This window comes from Prionailurus bengalensis, chromosome A3 (assembly GCF_016509475.1).
Source record: "Prionailurus bengalensis isolate Pbe53 chromosome A3, Fcat_Pben_1.1_paternal_pri, whole genome shotgun sequence".
In the NCBI taxonomy this organism is placed as follows: domain Eukaryota; kingdom Metazoa; phylum Chordata; class Mammalia; order Carnivora; family Felidae; genus Prionailurus; species Prionailurus bengalensis.
Window position 1 is genome coordinate 129,050,824 of NC_057354.1, and position 14,395 is coordinate 129,065,218.

Genomic DNA, 14,395 nt, shown 5'->3' on the forward strand with positions numbered 1-14,395 from the left:
CCTTCTGTATTTCCCCTGCATGAAATCAGATGTTTATTTTTTGGATTCATGAATTAAGGCAGAGAACCTCCAGGATGATCCGGAAATCCTCCAGCTGCCTGGGCATTAGGCACAGCGCAGGGTGGGGGTGGAGTGCTGGGGTTGAAATTCTGAGAGTTAAAATCTATGTCTGAATGTTGGAGCCTAGGGGTACCCGCCGCCTCCGAGCTCCTAGAGTGCAGGCATAGTCCCCAAGTAGAAGTTGGGAGAGTTCTTTTCTAGAGAAATGGAATCGTGTCTGAGAAGAGGCCTCCAGGTATTGAGATATTAGTCCCAGAAGATCAGTGCATTACCTGGTCACAGCGAAGCCAGCAAAAGAACGAGTCCTGTCAGCACACTGAGCTTCCCGGACGTTTGAGGGTTGGCGTCAGTGGGCAGGACAGACAGGAAAGGCAAAGCCAACAGAAGGTGGAACTGGAAGTCAGAGACCACACAAAAAGAAAACTTCAAAAATTATAATTAATGTTGCCCATGAGATAAGATACTGTAGTTGTGAAATAACAAAAGGATTTTATAAAACAGGGACAGAGAACTAAGAGCACTTTGGGAAATAAAAAAATAAGATAGTTGGTGTCTAACAATTAGGAAAGTTGAAAGATAAAAGCAAAGAATTTTCCCAGAAAGTAGAATAAAACTATTATAGAGCTAGATAATAAGCAAGCAAAGATAAAAAAAAAAGCTTAATATTCAAATTACAGGCATTCTAGAAAGAGATGACATATCATAGAAGTGAAGAAATAAGAAATATTTCAAGTCTAGTATTTAGAATTGAAGGCTATGAGTTTTCACACTGAAATGCCCACTACACTAAAGCATACAATCATGACCTTCCCAAATATCAGGGACACAGTCTACCAGAGAGAAAAACATATTCCATAAAAGGAAGTTTGAATTAGAATGACCTCAGACATCTCCAGAACAGCACTAGGAGCTAGAAGAAAAACTTTTGCTGGAACATACTTTTTGATCGGGAATCCTGATGCAGCTAAAATCATCATTCAAGTATGAGGTTAATCATGTAAGGTCTTGTAAAATTTACCATCCGTGTACATCTCATTCCAGGAAGCCATAGGATATGTGTTTTATTAAAATGAAGGAGTCAACTGAAAAAAAGAAAGCCATTAGATTCAGAACTGGGCTCTAACATAGGCCATGGCAGTGAGAAGGCCTGGGATGACAGCTGTGTTCTTGTCGGGTGAGAGAGCAGCCAGCACAGACTGGGCAGGGGGTAGATGGCTTCAAGATCCAGGTGTCTTGGAAAAATTTTAAAAACGGAACTGGTGTATTGTCTGATGTATTTGACTCTTTGGGGAAAGCTTTTAAATTTTGCTATTAATACATCTTTTGGAGAATTTGGAAAAATAGCAATGAATGCATATGATAGTGAATGAGACACGTAGGACAACTGGCGTTTATTAACTCCAGAAAATGAAAAGTTATTCAAAAAGAACAATAGTTATGATAATGTACCACGTGGCTCAGGAGAAGGTAACATTCACAAGATCAGAATGTAGATAATTAGTGGTTTAATCCAAATTGTGATATAGCCACAGTGGGAGGAAAGAGTGTAAGGGGAGTGGAAGGTTGTGGTTTAAGACCGCTGAACAGCAGGTAGAGTAGAGAAGTCAGGGAACAGTCCCACCCACATACTGTTTGTTTGGATGTGTAGAGGAAAATCCAGGAACGTGGCTGAAAGACATGGAGGGGGACAAAGATGTCAACTGTGTATGGAATCGCTGGCTTTTTGATAGGAGTCTTTTCATGCTTTTGGATTTTTGAAGCTATGTATATGTACGGTCTATCTGATAAATGATAAAAACCCGTAGTGTCGATCATTGCAGATGACATTCGAAAGCTCTCTAATGTTCATGCTAATGTTGGCCATTTCTCTTTGTTTTGTTGTATTTTGGATATCTGAGATAATGGAGTAGGTAACTCTTAGGTACCTTTTATTACCCCCCAAAAGTTTTAGTGTAATAGCAGTTGAATATTCTGCTGTGTTTTTGCTGTTTGCTTTTTAAAAGCTGTTTTTGATTTTCATTTTTAAAAATCAGAGTTGTATATATTTGCAAGTAGATTAAAATTTTTCTACAAAGCTGTGGTTAAAAAAAAAGCATCAAGAAGATGTAGCCTATGTACACACACACACACACACACACACACACACACACACACACACTGGAATACCACTTGGTGATGGAAAAGAATGAAATCTTGCCATTTGTGACAATGTGGATGGAACTGGAGGGTATTATGCTAAGCGAAATAAGTCAGAGAAAGACAGATATCAAATGATTTCACTCATAAGTGGAATTTGAGAAACTTAACAGATGATCACAGGGGAGGGGAAGGAAAAATAAAAGTAGAGTGGGAGGCGAGCCATAAGAGACTCTTAAAGACAGAGAACAAACTGAGGGTTGCTGGAGGGGGTTTGGTGGGGAGGTGGGCTAAATGGGTGATGGGCATTAAGGAGGACACTTGTTGGGATGAGGACTTAGTATCATAGGTGATGAATCACTGGGTTCTACTCCTGAAGCCAAGACCACACTGTATGTTAAATAACTTGACAATTAAAAAAAACAAAAAAACAAAACAGCAAAACCCAAACCCTCAGTCTTTTGTTTCCTTCTCCCATTTCTTGCTCTCCAGAAGCAATTACTTCTAATTCTTGTAGATGATAGTTTTTGTGTTCCGTACCTCTGAATAACCATTGTGTAGCTACTTGTTGATTTTTAAGTTCTGGCCATTACCTGTGGGTTTCTAGAAGGGAAGGGAGTGGCTGAGCATGTACCCTGCAGCTCTTGAGAGTGTGTGGGACATCCTCCACCCCACACCCCTTAACGATCCTGTGCTGCCATTTCAGGGGTGTTGCAGGGAAAAGTGGAGCTTAAATGCACGGTATTCATCCACCATATTGGACTAGAAGTCATCACTTAACAATTGTAATGAGAGGTGGAAGAGGTAGGGAAACCGAAGACGGCGGGAGGTCAGTGACAGGGTGGTAGGCAGAGGTGCAGAGACACCGTTGACAGTGAGCTCTCTCATTTCCGGATGGGCTTTTGAGAGAATAGCACTGGCGGAGCATCGCACCCTTCATCCCACGCTTCCAGGTCCCCGCGGCCTGCGCCTTTGCTTGATTCTAGGTAGATGAAAGGCACGAGGGCATTTCCTCTCAGACCGACCACGGCGAGCCGAAACGGAAGCCAGGCTTGCTGTGCCAGAACTCCTAAAACTAGAAATGAAAAGTCAGAAGTTTCACAGAGGAAAAGATGCTTTTGAAGATGGTACAGATGTTCAGTATTCCAGGACATACCGTGTTGCTTATCCATTTAATTGGCGTCTGTCCTCTGTTAGATGCGAGAATACCAAAGAAAAGCAGATGCGGTCCCTGTAACTCGTGAGGCTTATAACCTGGCGGGGAAAATGGTCCTGTTGTAGATGACTAATGGGATGAGGGCTAGGAAAGACAAGGGCTGGGGTGCCGGGGGCCTGTAGCAGGGAGATCTCAACTTGGTGGAGGACAGGGAAGGTTGTCCCGGGCAAAATCTTGTGAAATCTGAGATTTGAACAGTGAGGGTGAGTTTGGCAAAAGAGAGGGAGCGTGTTCTAAGCAGAGGGAAGAGCATGTTGGAAGGAGGCTCAAGGCGGTGCCCTCTTTCAGGACTCAAAACAAGGACGTGGATTGCTGAAGCACCCAGGGTAAGAGTGAGATTGGCACCAAGAGGAGGCTAGAGTATTTTGTGGCGGATCACAGGCTTTAAAAGTAGGCATGGATGATGTAGCCACGTTTCTGTTTTTAAAGAGGTAACTCTGTTACCTGAGGACATCGTGAGTTCAGTTTGGATCTTGTTGCATTTGAAGTGCCTGTGAACCATTGAGGAGCAAAAAGCAGGAGGATTTCAGAGCTTCTGAGCGGAGGGTGGGTTCGGGGTGAAACATGGTCATTGTTGTAATAATGTGTGTGGTAGTTGATATTGTAGAGTCAGAGGTGAGACCAAGGGAGAGTCCACAGTGAGGAGAGAGGAGAGAGCCAGACTGGGAATTTGGAGGAGCCAGGATGCAGGGGTCAGCTGGAGGGGCTCTCCGAGCAGAGGTGACCCAGAAGGAGCCACCCGGAAGACGAGGGACGGCAGGCGGCACCGCATACTGGAGTGGGGGAAGGGGAGCCTGTTTCTGAAAGAACGTGGTGAGATTCCATCAAACGGTGCTGAGAGGGAAATACTAAGGACTGAAGAAAATACCAGGGGACCTCAGAGTTGCTCATGGGTATTTTGCCCTGCCGACATGTGTGGCTTTAATGATTTCGGGGTATGTATGTGACTTCTCGTGGCAGTGATGGGAAAAACCACTGGCCAGAAAGTGAATGTCAGTTGTGAGACCAGCTGGGCAGAGGGCTGCTGGCTATAAGCACAGTACGCTGTCTGAGGCATGTGGCCAAAATGCCCAGATATTTTATGGGCTTTGTGTCTGCACTAACAATTCCAACAACAATAATACCTGTAAGTAAAAAATTAAGCACCCGCTCCGTCATACGATGTTTTATGTCTACTTTACGTTATTTGAACACTCTGGCATAGTATTTACCCATTTTATCTGAATAAAATGAATCTAAGAGAAGTGTTAGCTCTGTAATTTGTGCAGTTTCATGCCTTTCAGCAATGGCATGCACTTCAGTTCTGACCCCAAAGCCCCTTGCCTTGATGGTCCACGTGGCTGGGATCATCCTCCCAAAAACTCCTCATAATTTGTGATCCCTCAGGTGTCATCCATGCACACATTCCTCTTGGTCTCCACCCCCCCCCCCTTCTTCTTTTTAATCTACGGCAACCGGCCTGAAGTCGTTCCTCTCTTTGCAAATGTCAGTAGCGTACTACATTGCTGATGCCTGCTGACAGTATATTATCAATGTAAATAAGGCGTATTTCCTTTGGTTTTTATGAACAGAGAAAACCAGGTTTCTGAATTTATATTTGAGTCAGAATCGCCTGGAGGTGTTTCACCTGAACGAGGCCTGGCCGGCCATCACAGGTAATTTTGATTTGGTACTCCTGTGGCCGGCACCCAGCTATAAGCATTTCGTAAAATGTGCCTCCCAGGCTGATTTTGATTTTGTTAATACTCACTGGGTTGATTTGTGGCATAGCTGTTTTGGTGTATCGTCCATTCTGATTTTTTACATTGGGAAGCCTAATAGGGAAAAAGATTAGGCATCCCCCACATGTCCCATTTATCATGTAAGTGTGCACATAGATACGGGAAAAGATACACGCGGACACCCTCCCCTTTGTACACACACACACACACATACACCATACCCCCATCTCTGTGACCGCTCCCTTCCCATCCCTGTTCCTGTCTCTCTCTCTCTGACTTGCACAAAATTCTAACTTTTCCCAGCATTCCAGTGACTAATTGTTCCTTTTGTGCCTCGCAGAATGGTGGTCGAGCCGCGTCTGCAAGATGAAAGTGAATTCTTGTATGCCGCACAGCCTGAGTTGCTGAGGTACAGGACGCCGCCGCTCACGGTAGAGAAGGTTGTGGACTGGTATCAGACAAGAGCAGAGGAAATAGAGCATTATGCTCGACAGGTGAGGGGCGGACAACAGCCGCAACTCCGCGGTGCTGGCAGAGCCGCGTCAGGCCCTCAGGATTCAGGGCACGTCGTGGCAGCTGACGGTGGTGCCAGGGAGCCTGTATTTGGTTTGCAGAGACGAGATGAATCTCTCTTACTACTTTTGCTCTTTTTTCCTTTGCCTCAGAAGCTCTTGTGGCCTTTCTGGGGATTCTTAAAGAGCAAATACACGTAAGAAAAGTTGTTCACAACCTTACTCTGAAATCAAATGTAAGCTGCGAAGTATGGTGGGACTATGGGACAGAATATGGGACAGTGGTGTCCCAGATTTTCCAAAGATTTTTAATAGGCTTAATACCATGCTAGTTGAAAAGACCGTATCACCCCAGAAATGCCTGATTAGCTCCTTGTCACGTTGCAGTAAGGCAGCTGATTTTTATTTTGCTTTTTAGGAATTTGGGTTTGAGGCTCTGTCTCTAATGTTTTCCTTAAGTTGAAGCCTAATTTCCGTCCGTTCCCCTGTGCCTTTTTGGAGCCACATAAGAACTGCATCAGAGAGGGGCTGTGGAAGAAAGAGAGCAGATTGTACGGAAGCTTAGGAGATCTGAATACTCATCTTAACTCTTTGCTAACACGCCTTGTAACTCTGAACCTGCCACTTACCTTTACTGCCTGTTTATTTTCTGCCTGTTCGTGGGGTTAGTTTTTTTTTTTTAGTGTTTGTTTATTTTTGGGAGAGAGACAGAGTGTGAGTGGGGGAAGGGCAGAGAGAGGGAGACACAGAATCCGAAGCAGGCTCCAGGCTCTGGACACAGAGACCGACACAGGGCTTGAACTCATGAACCGCGAGATCATGACTTGAGACGAAGTTGGACACTTAACCGATGGAGCCACCCAGGCGCCCCTCATGGGGTTGCTTCTTATACCAAGGTCAACGAAACAAAGAAAATACACAGGAGAGAACATTACCAATTCTGCTAATTGAGGGCCTTGCAAATATCAGCAATAGTTGTCTTCGGCTTAGAGGACAGAAGTTGGCAATTCAGACTGAAGAATGGCAGAAGGCACTTTGAAACCTCATTCAGGGTCTGGCCGATGCATGACTTTTGCTTTTTACTTGTGGTCTTGGCTTTGGACCACCCGTCCTACCATCAGTTTTCCACTTCACGGGAAGGCCGATTCTAAAAGGTCTGATGAGCAGCAGCACTGTGGGAAGGAACTTCCATCCCTTTGTTTAAATTTCTACTTAGTGATTGGCACAGCTCTGTGTCTCCATTTGATAGTCTTCTTGAATTTCTGCTTCCATCTCATTCCTATTTTTAGTAGTCATGGAATTGAAGGTGAATTATTTATTGGAGCTGATGGCACTATTATAGACCATACTTTTTTTTGGGGGGGGGGCGGGCCAAGAATATTTATGATGGACTTTCCAGGTTTTTGAAGATGGCTAAGGACCATAGTATGTTTGAAAATGTCTAGAATCGTAAGGTGCTGGAAGAGAACCTCTGGAGGTGCTCCCGTTGTCCTCTTTGGACCTCGGGTGACAGTGATGCGTCAGGTTTATCGATTGTAACAAGTGAACCGTGTCGGTGGGGGATGTAGATGGTGTGGGAGGCTGTGGGTAAGTGGGGGTAGAGGCTGTATGGGAAGTTGCTGTACTTTCTGCTCAGTTTTGCTGTCTGCCTAACACTGCTCTAAAAGGTAAAGTCTATAAAAAATAAACAGAAAGGAGACTGCAGGGCTCTTTGAAATTAAAAAAATTTTTAATGTTTATTTATTTTTGAGAGAGTGAGAGAGCGAGGGACAGAGAAAATTCCAAGCAGCCTCCATGCCATCAGTGTAAACTCCGACGTGAAGCTTGAACCCACAAACCAGGAGATCATGACCTGAGCTGAAGCCGGATGCTCAACTGACTGAGCCACCCAGGCACCCCTGAAATATAAATTTTTTGACAGTCTAACAATAATTCCTAGACATCTTAAATTCATCACTTGAGGAATTGGGAATAATTATAAAGGAAGCAAAGTGATTTGGGGGTGCTTTATTTATCTGCTTCGTATTCCTTCATCCCTTTCCTTCATTTAAAAACCCTTCTATCAGAAGTCTTGCTCTTTTGCTCCATTTTGTTTACTAATGTTTCATGTGGCTTATGCTACGAAGTGTATCTAACATAGTTTCATCTTTTTCATTTTTAGAGACTTAATTGATGTGGGACTTCTTTTTCCTTAGTGCCTACAAATGCCTTTAGCAGAACTTGTTTGTTGGATTAGAGAATGTGTATAATGTGAAATGTATCCGGTGAGGGCTTGGGGTACACGGCCAAATTGAAGTTGTATTAGAGCCCACTTTCATTTAAGGTGTCAAGTAATTTGGTTCCAAAGCTTTTGTACTTCAGTAAGTATCTGGGAGAGCCACAACTTCAAGGCCGATATTAGAAAAACAAATCTGGATCACAAACTTGGTGAGTGTATTACAAATGGCTAATGTGCTGTGTATGTCTTCAAACTATTAGTTGCACAGAGTTGTGTTTCATGCATCAGGTTTTCTTCATGCTTTCTGAAAATTCACATGTGATAGTTTTTTTTTTTAATTGATATACAGGTAAATCTGTCTTTTCAGACATGACCTGTGTTTTTATTACTAGAAATTAGGTAAAAACGCCTTTATCTGTTGAGGTGTTTCCACATCATTCCTGTTTTGCCTCATGCCTTACCTACAGACGGTTTTTCCCCCTTGTGTTTATTGGCACCATGTGCATTTCTTCTTTGTTCACTGCATCTGTACCAGTCAGTGCCTGGGTCTTATTAGAAGGGCTTGGAGGGTGGTCCTTTAATACTGCTGTTCCTGCCTCGCCTTGATGCGCTGCCCCTCCCCCTTCTCTGCTTTCCCGGATCTACCACCTCGGCCTCGTTCTCATGCCTGTGTTTCACTGGGAAACTTGAGAGCTCGCTTCCCTTTGTCCTTCCTCTTTCTGGCTTTTCCCAGAGAAAGAGGTCTTTTCTCTTGCGTTCAGGCTGCTGGAGTCCACACTCCCCCCTGCTCAGGGCTGTTCTGTCTGTCATCTTTTCTCTCTCCTCAGTGTCTTCAACCTCTCCTTCTCTGCTCTGTCAACTTTTTTTTTTTTTTTTCGGTCCTAAAGTTGAAATCACTCCTGTTTTTTTTTAAATATAACAACAACAAAGTTAGAGCCATATTCTCCCTGGCTTTGGCTGCAGCTGCCTTCCTTCTGTCGCAGCTCAGCTTGGACATAGTCCCCTCCCCTCTTTGCGATCACTTTCTCCACGCTTCTTTGCTCCTCGTTTGTCTGGAGTCCGGCCACCCCTGCCGTTCCACTGAAACTGCTTCTTAATGTCAAGTCCCCTTCCTCTGTTACTTTACTGCTTCATCCTTTGACACCACTGCTTCCTCCTTCCCGCAGGCTCCTCTGTGTGGCTTCTGTGATGCCCTCGTGCTTTCCCCTCATCCTTGTCTTAGCCGTTCGTTTTCATCTCTCCTGGGTGGCCCATCTCTTCTGGCTTTGTCCCCCAGGGTGCTGCTCTTGTCGCTAGTAGAGAGTCTTCTGACACCAGTAAGTGCAGCTGTCTGAACCGGTCTGCCTGCTTCCTGTTCAGTCCACTTCCGGCCCACCATTCAGCACGTACTTACTAAACGAATGCTCTTTCTCGGGCGGACATCTGCTCCTGACATGCCTCAGTTCAAAATCCTTTGGCTGTGTTTGGATTTCAGGATAATCTGCCCCTTCCTTAGCTCAGTAAACAGTGTTCTCTGTTCTGTGGTGCCTCCCTACTGCCCCAGCCATTTTGCTCATTGCTTCGCTTCCTCCAGTCTTTGGGATCCTGCAGAACAAACTGTACTTTCACAATATGGGACGCTTCTCTGCCTTCCATGCTCTTCTCTTGCCCTCCTTCCTTGTGACCTGCCGATATCCACAGATTCTTTTTTTCTTTTTGTTAAGTTTATTTATTTATTTTGAGTGAGAGAGAGAGAGCAAGAGAGGGACAGAGAGAGAGAGAGAGAGAGAGAGAGAGAGAGAGAGAGAATCCCAAGCAGGCTCCTCACTCAGTGCCCAATGTGGGGCTCGAACTCAACGAACCACGAGATCATGACCTGAGCTGAAATCAAGAGTCAGACGCTTAACCGACTGAGCCCCCGAGGGGACCCCAGTATCCATGGATTCTTTTTTTTTTAATTAAAAAAAAATTTTTTTTTCAACGTTTATTTATTTATTTGGGACAGAGAGAGACAGAGCATGAACGGGGGAGGGGCAGAGAGAGAGGGAGACACAGAATCGGAAACAGGCTCCAGGCTCTGAGCCATCAGCCCAGAGCCTGACGCGGGGCTCGAACTCACGGACCGCGAGATCGTGACCTGGCTGAAGTCGGACGCTTAACCGACTGCGCCACCCAGGCGCCCCTCCACGGATTCTTTACAGCACATTTTAAGTGTTCCTCCCTCAGGGAGACTTGGTGACACTCGCAGGTGGGGCCACGTGCCCCCTTCTTTGAGGCCCCACTCATCCTTGCTCTACTTCAGTCTTTGATTTACTGGGTGAGTTTTCCTATGAGGTGGAGATCATTGAAGGAAGAGACCTCATCAGTTTTCTATTCCTGACACTTAGAATGGTGCTTGGTTCACGGAAGGTCCTTAGTAAATAACTGGTGGTCTAGGATGAGCGTGTAAGGGAGCAGTACGAGAAGCGGTGAGTTAAGGCCACCTTAGATGATTTTGCCATCAGCCCGAATTATGTCCTTTCATAAACCCAATCAAGTGATAGGGAGTCAAATTGCTGTGTCCTGAGCATGTCTAGGAAAATCATTCTTCCTCTTGGTCTCAGTGAAGGGCAAATACTTGAATGGAGACAGAGAAAGTGTCTACCAGAGTTCATCATTCAGCAAGTATTTATTGAATGTTTTTTTTATATAGGAGGCACTGTGGAAGGGTAGGTAGTGAACAGGAATATGAAAGCAAACATTTTGTTTTTGGAGCAGAATGATATAGTGAAAGTAGGATTAATTTGGCATTATCACTAAATAGCTCCCCCTCGCCCCCCCGTGTTAATGTCGTAAGAATAGACAAATATATATGAAATTGCTCTTAAACTGTCATGCTCTATGAATTTAAGATGTTTGTCTTTCATTATCTTCAGTATTTCTTACTGATTCTTTTGAAACAGTTTGCTGATATATTTGCTAAAGGACTCTAATGTTTTTGTATTAAATAAATGTACGTTACTGAGAACGCAGTCTTATAGAAGATGATCACAAGAGTCCGATTCTGTACAGGAGGCTTTGACTGTAGAAGATGTGGGAGATGAAACACTCAGTCTTCCTGTCGCTTTTCTGTTTCAGGTCGACTGTGCATTGTCACTCATTCGACTCGGAATGGAGCGGAACATTCCCGGTTTGCTGGTTCTCTGTGATAATTTGGTTACCCTGGAAGCCTTGGTTTATGAAGCCGGGTGCGATTTAACCCTAACCTTGAAAGAACTCCAGCAGATGAAAGACATTGAAAAACTAAGATTGCTGATGAGTAGTGTACGTTTTATTTCAACTTTCTGTGTACTTGGATTAACGTGGGTCTCAAAGCCAAAGATAAAATGGCCTCCAAACCTGAGAATTTAGTAAATAAAGGAAGGTTTCTTGACTTAAAAAAATAAATAAATAAATAAAATCCAGTTTTTGAATAAATTACTGAAGGCATCCCAAACTATTTTGGCTGTTCTTGTACCTTGCTTGCCCTTTATTCACAATCATCTGTATATAACGTCTTTCTTTCTTTTAGCTAGCAGATTTCTAAACTAGCTGGTCATTCTAGGAGTCATGTTTCTAGGCCTTCACTATGTTAAATTTCCCAATTACTTCTCTATTTTGCTTACACGAAAGTACTGGATTCAGAGGGCTGGGTGCTTGTGTGAAGAAAACATCTTGGCTTAGTGGTTCGTAAGTTCAGGAGGGTTTGCCCAGCCACTTTTAGATTCTTCTTGGGTCACCCTGGGGAGGAACACCCCCCAACGTTAGAACCTGGTTTCTCATGAACCCACTGAATAGAGAGGCACCTTTGAGACCAGAACGGTGGGGCTGTGGGGGGCCAGCTGTCACAGGCCAGACTGGTTCTAAGCGTCCCGGGAAGGCATGGAATCCTTGTCCCTGCGCTGCCCCACGCGCTCTCCTCTCTCTCCGACTCTTCTCTTTTTTTCTCATGTACTTTCTTTTTCGTCTTCCTTCCTTTTTCTCTCTTGTCCTCTTTCTCCCTCTTACCAGTCAGCCTTTTCTCTCTCCCTCTGGCCCTGCCTTCCATTTTGCTTACTAGTTTTTTGCCCCCACCGATTATCCAGCCAGTGAGAATTGATTTGTGTTACATGTAAGACTCCTCCTAGGGGATTTAGGTGTATCTCCTGGGGTAATTGAAAGAAGGAATTGTATAACGTCAGGGAGAATGAGTAAAATTATGTGTGTCATTTGGAGTTTTGTGAAGGTGGATGTAAAGGGGAAAAACAAAACAGGAAAAGGAAAAGGAAAGGAGAGACTCTGGGATTCAGAGACTATTCTGAAGTAGTTGTCTTCTAGAGGTTTTTGTTTTGTTTTAAGTTTATTTATTTTGGGAGAGAGCTAAAGAGAGTGTGGGGAGGGGCAGAGAGAGAGGGAGAGAGAGAATCCCAAGCAGGCTCCTCACTGTCAGTGCAGAGCCCGACATGGGGCTTGAACCCATGAACTGTGAGATCTTGAGCTGAGCTGAAACCAAGAGTCAGATGCTCAACCAACTGAGCCCCAGCTGCCCCCCTTCTAGAGCTTTTTTTATGCTCCTCTGTCTCTTTGCTTTTTTCTGTTTTATTCTTCCCATCTCTGGACTCGCTTGTTCTCTCTCCATCTCTCGAGACATCTTTTACACGCACACACACACACTTTTGTAGGTAGAACCTCTCTTTACTCTGGAAGACCTCATGTTGGAGCAGTAGTAGTAACATTTTTGTCTTCCAGAGCTGGGCATAGGCGGTGAGGGACCCAGAGTGGCCCTGGTCCTGAAGAGAGGGCCCCAAGTGCTGTCCACTGTACAAGCCCCAGGCAGAAGGCCATTCTGCTACCTCTCAGGCTGCCTGGGAGAGGTGAACCAGAGCATCTGTTTTAGGAAGTGTTGGCCTTCAACTCTTTAACGTCAGTCTCTTGAACTTGTTGTCTGGTATGATAGGTATTTAATGTGTGTTTGTTTTGGTTCATTGTATTTTCAGTGTTCTGAGGACAAGTATGTGACAAGTGCCTACCAGTGGATGGTTCCCTTCCTTCATCGTTGTGAGAAACAGTCTCCTGGTGTGGCTAATGAGCTATTAAAAGAATATTTAGTAACTTTAGCTAAAGGGGACTTAAAATTTCCCCTGAAGATATTTCAGCACTCCAAACCAGATGTAAGTAGAAACTCTAACAAAAATCTCTGCACTTCTTCCTCTGCATAATTATGTCTTATTTGTCAGTTTGTTATAATAGGCTTTGCAAGTAACTTCACTTGAAACAGACAAGAAAATGGTTGTCATATTATTCTTTAAAAATGTTTCAACAATTCAGTCCACGAATTTTTTGGAAGTTTATATGTACTTTGATTTATTTACTCATAAGTTTGTTGACTTTCTATTATATTGATTATATATATAGATATATATCAATACCAAAAAAACTAATAGTTGATAGATACTGAATTCTTACTATAGATAGGCACTCTGCAAGTGTTAACCCATTTAATCCTTATAGCAATCCTATGATGTAGATATTTTTTATTAATATTGGAGGGAAAGAAAATTGTGATCTAGTGTGGTTAGGCAGTTGTCCAGGGTCACAAGGTTAGGAGTAGATCCTGGGTTCACACATAGGTATTCTAATTTCACAGCTGTTTTCTTAACCAGTGTGCTTTACCCTAACGCCAGGAGAAGAAGAAAAGATTCAGACCCTTTAGGGCCTTCAAAATACTTATGAAAATCTTTAGGATGTCATAAGGAACTCTGATTTTTCTTAATATCTCTTGTATTTGCTTAAGACTACTATATATTGGCTCTCAAACAACACAGCATTTAGGAGCACCAACCCCCACCCCCCCATGCAGGTGAAAATCCATTTATAATTTTGACTCTCCCAAAACTTCCAACTATCAGTAGCCTACTGTTGACCTTACCAATAACATAAATAGCCGGTTAACACGTTTTGAATGTTAGATGTATTCTGTACTGTATCTTCATAATAAAGTAAGCTGGAGAAAAGAAAACGTCATTAAGAAAATCATAAGGATGAGAAGATACATTTACAGTCCTGTCCCGTATTTATAAACAATTGGCATATAAGTGGACACACAGTTCAAGGGTCAGCTGTGTTTAAAGCTCTGTACTGCTGTAGAATTCAAGTCGTTGTTCACATTCACTGGCAATAAGTCATTTTGTTAAGTACAGTATACTTTAGCAAAGTAAATAACCTCTTAATTTAGCCATAAATCAAATATGTTGTTTTAAGAGATACTGGCTCCCTTTCTGTTGGCAGTGGCTCAAGCGGGGTGGCATGGCCACTCGAACGCCCTGACTTTGTAGTGAGAGTCAAAGGGTTGGATTGGGGTTCAAGCCAGAGGCCATTGAAGCCTTCTTCCAATCCAGAATTCGAATTGAGTGCACTTCCTTGAGCTAACCTTTATTGCAGTCTGAAGTCTTCTGAAGTGTATGGTCTTAAGCCCTATAATCCAGATAAAAAAGGAAAATGTTGCTTAGCTAACCTTACATATTTTTTGGTTTCTGAAAGGGTCGTTTGTCAGAAA

General features: G+C 43.6%; 1 protein-coding gene across 2 annotated transcripts in view; it reads left to right on the top strand.

Moving 5' to 3' along the window:
• NBAS (NBAS subunit of NRZ tethering complex) overlaps positions 1–14,395 on the top strand; it is a 339,195-nt gene that overhangs the window by 127,415 nt on the left and 197,385 nt on the right. For both annotated transcript variants that reach the window (XM_043604496.1, XM_043604497.1), the window contains 3 exons: positions 5,474–5,627; positions 10,960–11,145; positions 12,837–13,010. In XM_043604496.1, the coding sequence (XP_043460431.1) occupies positions 5,474–5,627; positions 10,960–11,145; positions 12,837–13,010 (514 nt within the window). The remainder of the gene's footprint in view (positions 1–5,473; positions 5,628–10,959; positions 11,146–12,836; positions 13,011–14,395) is intronic.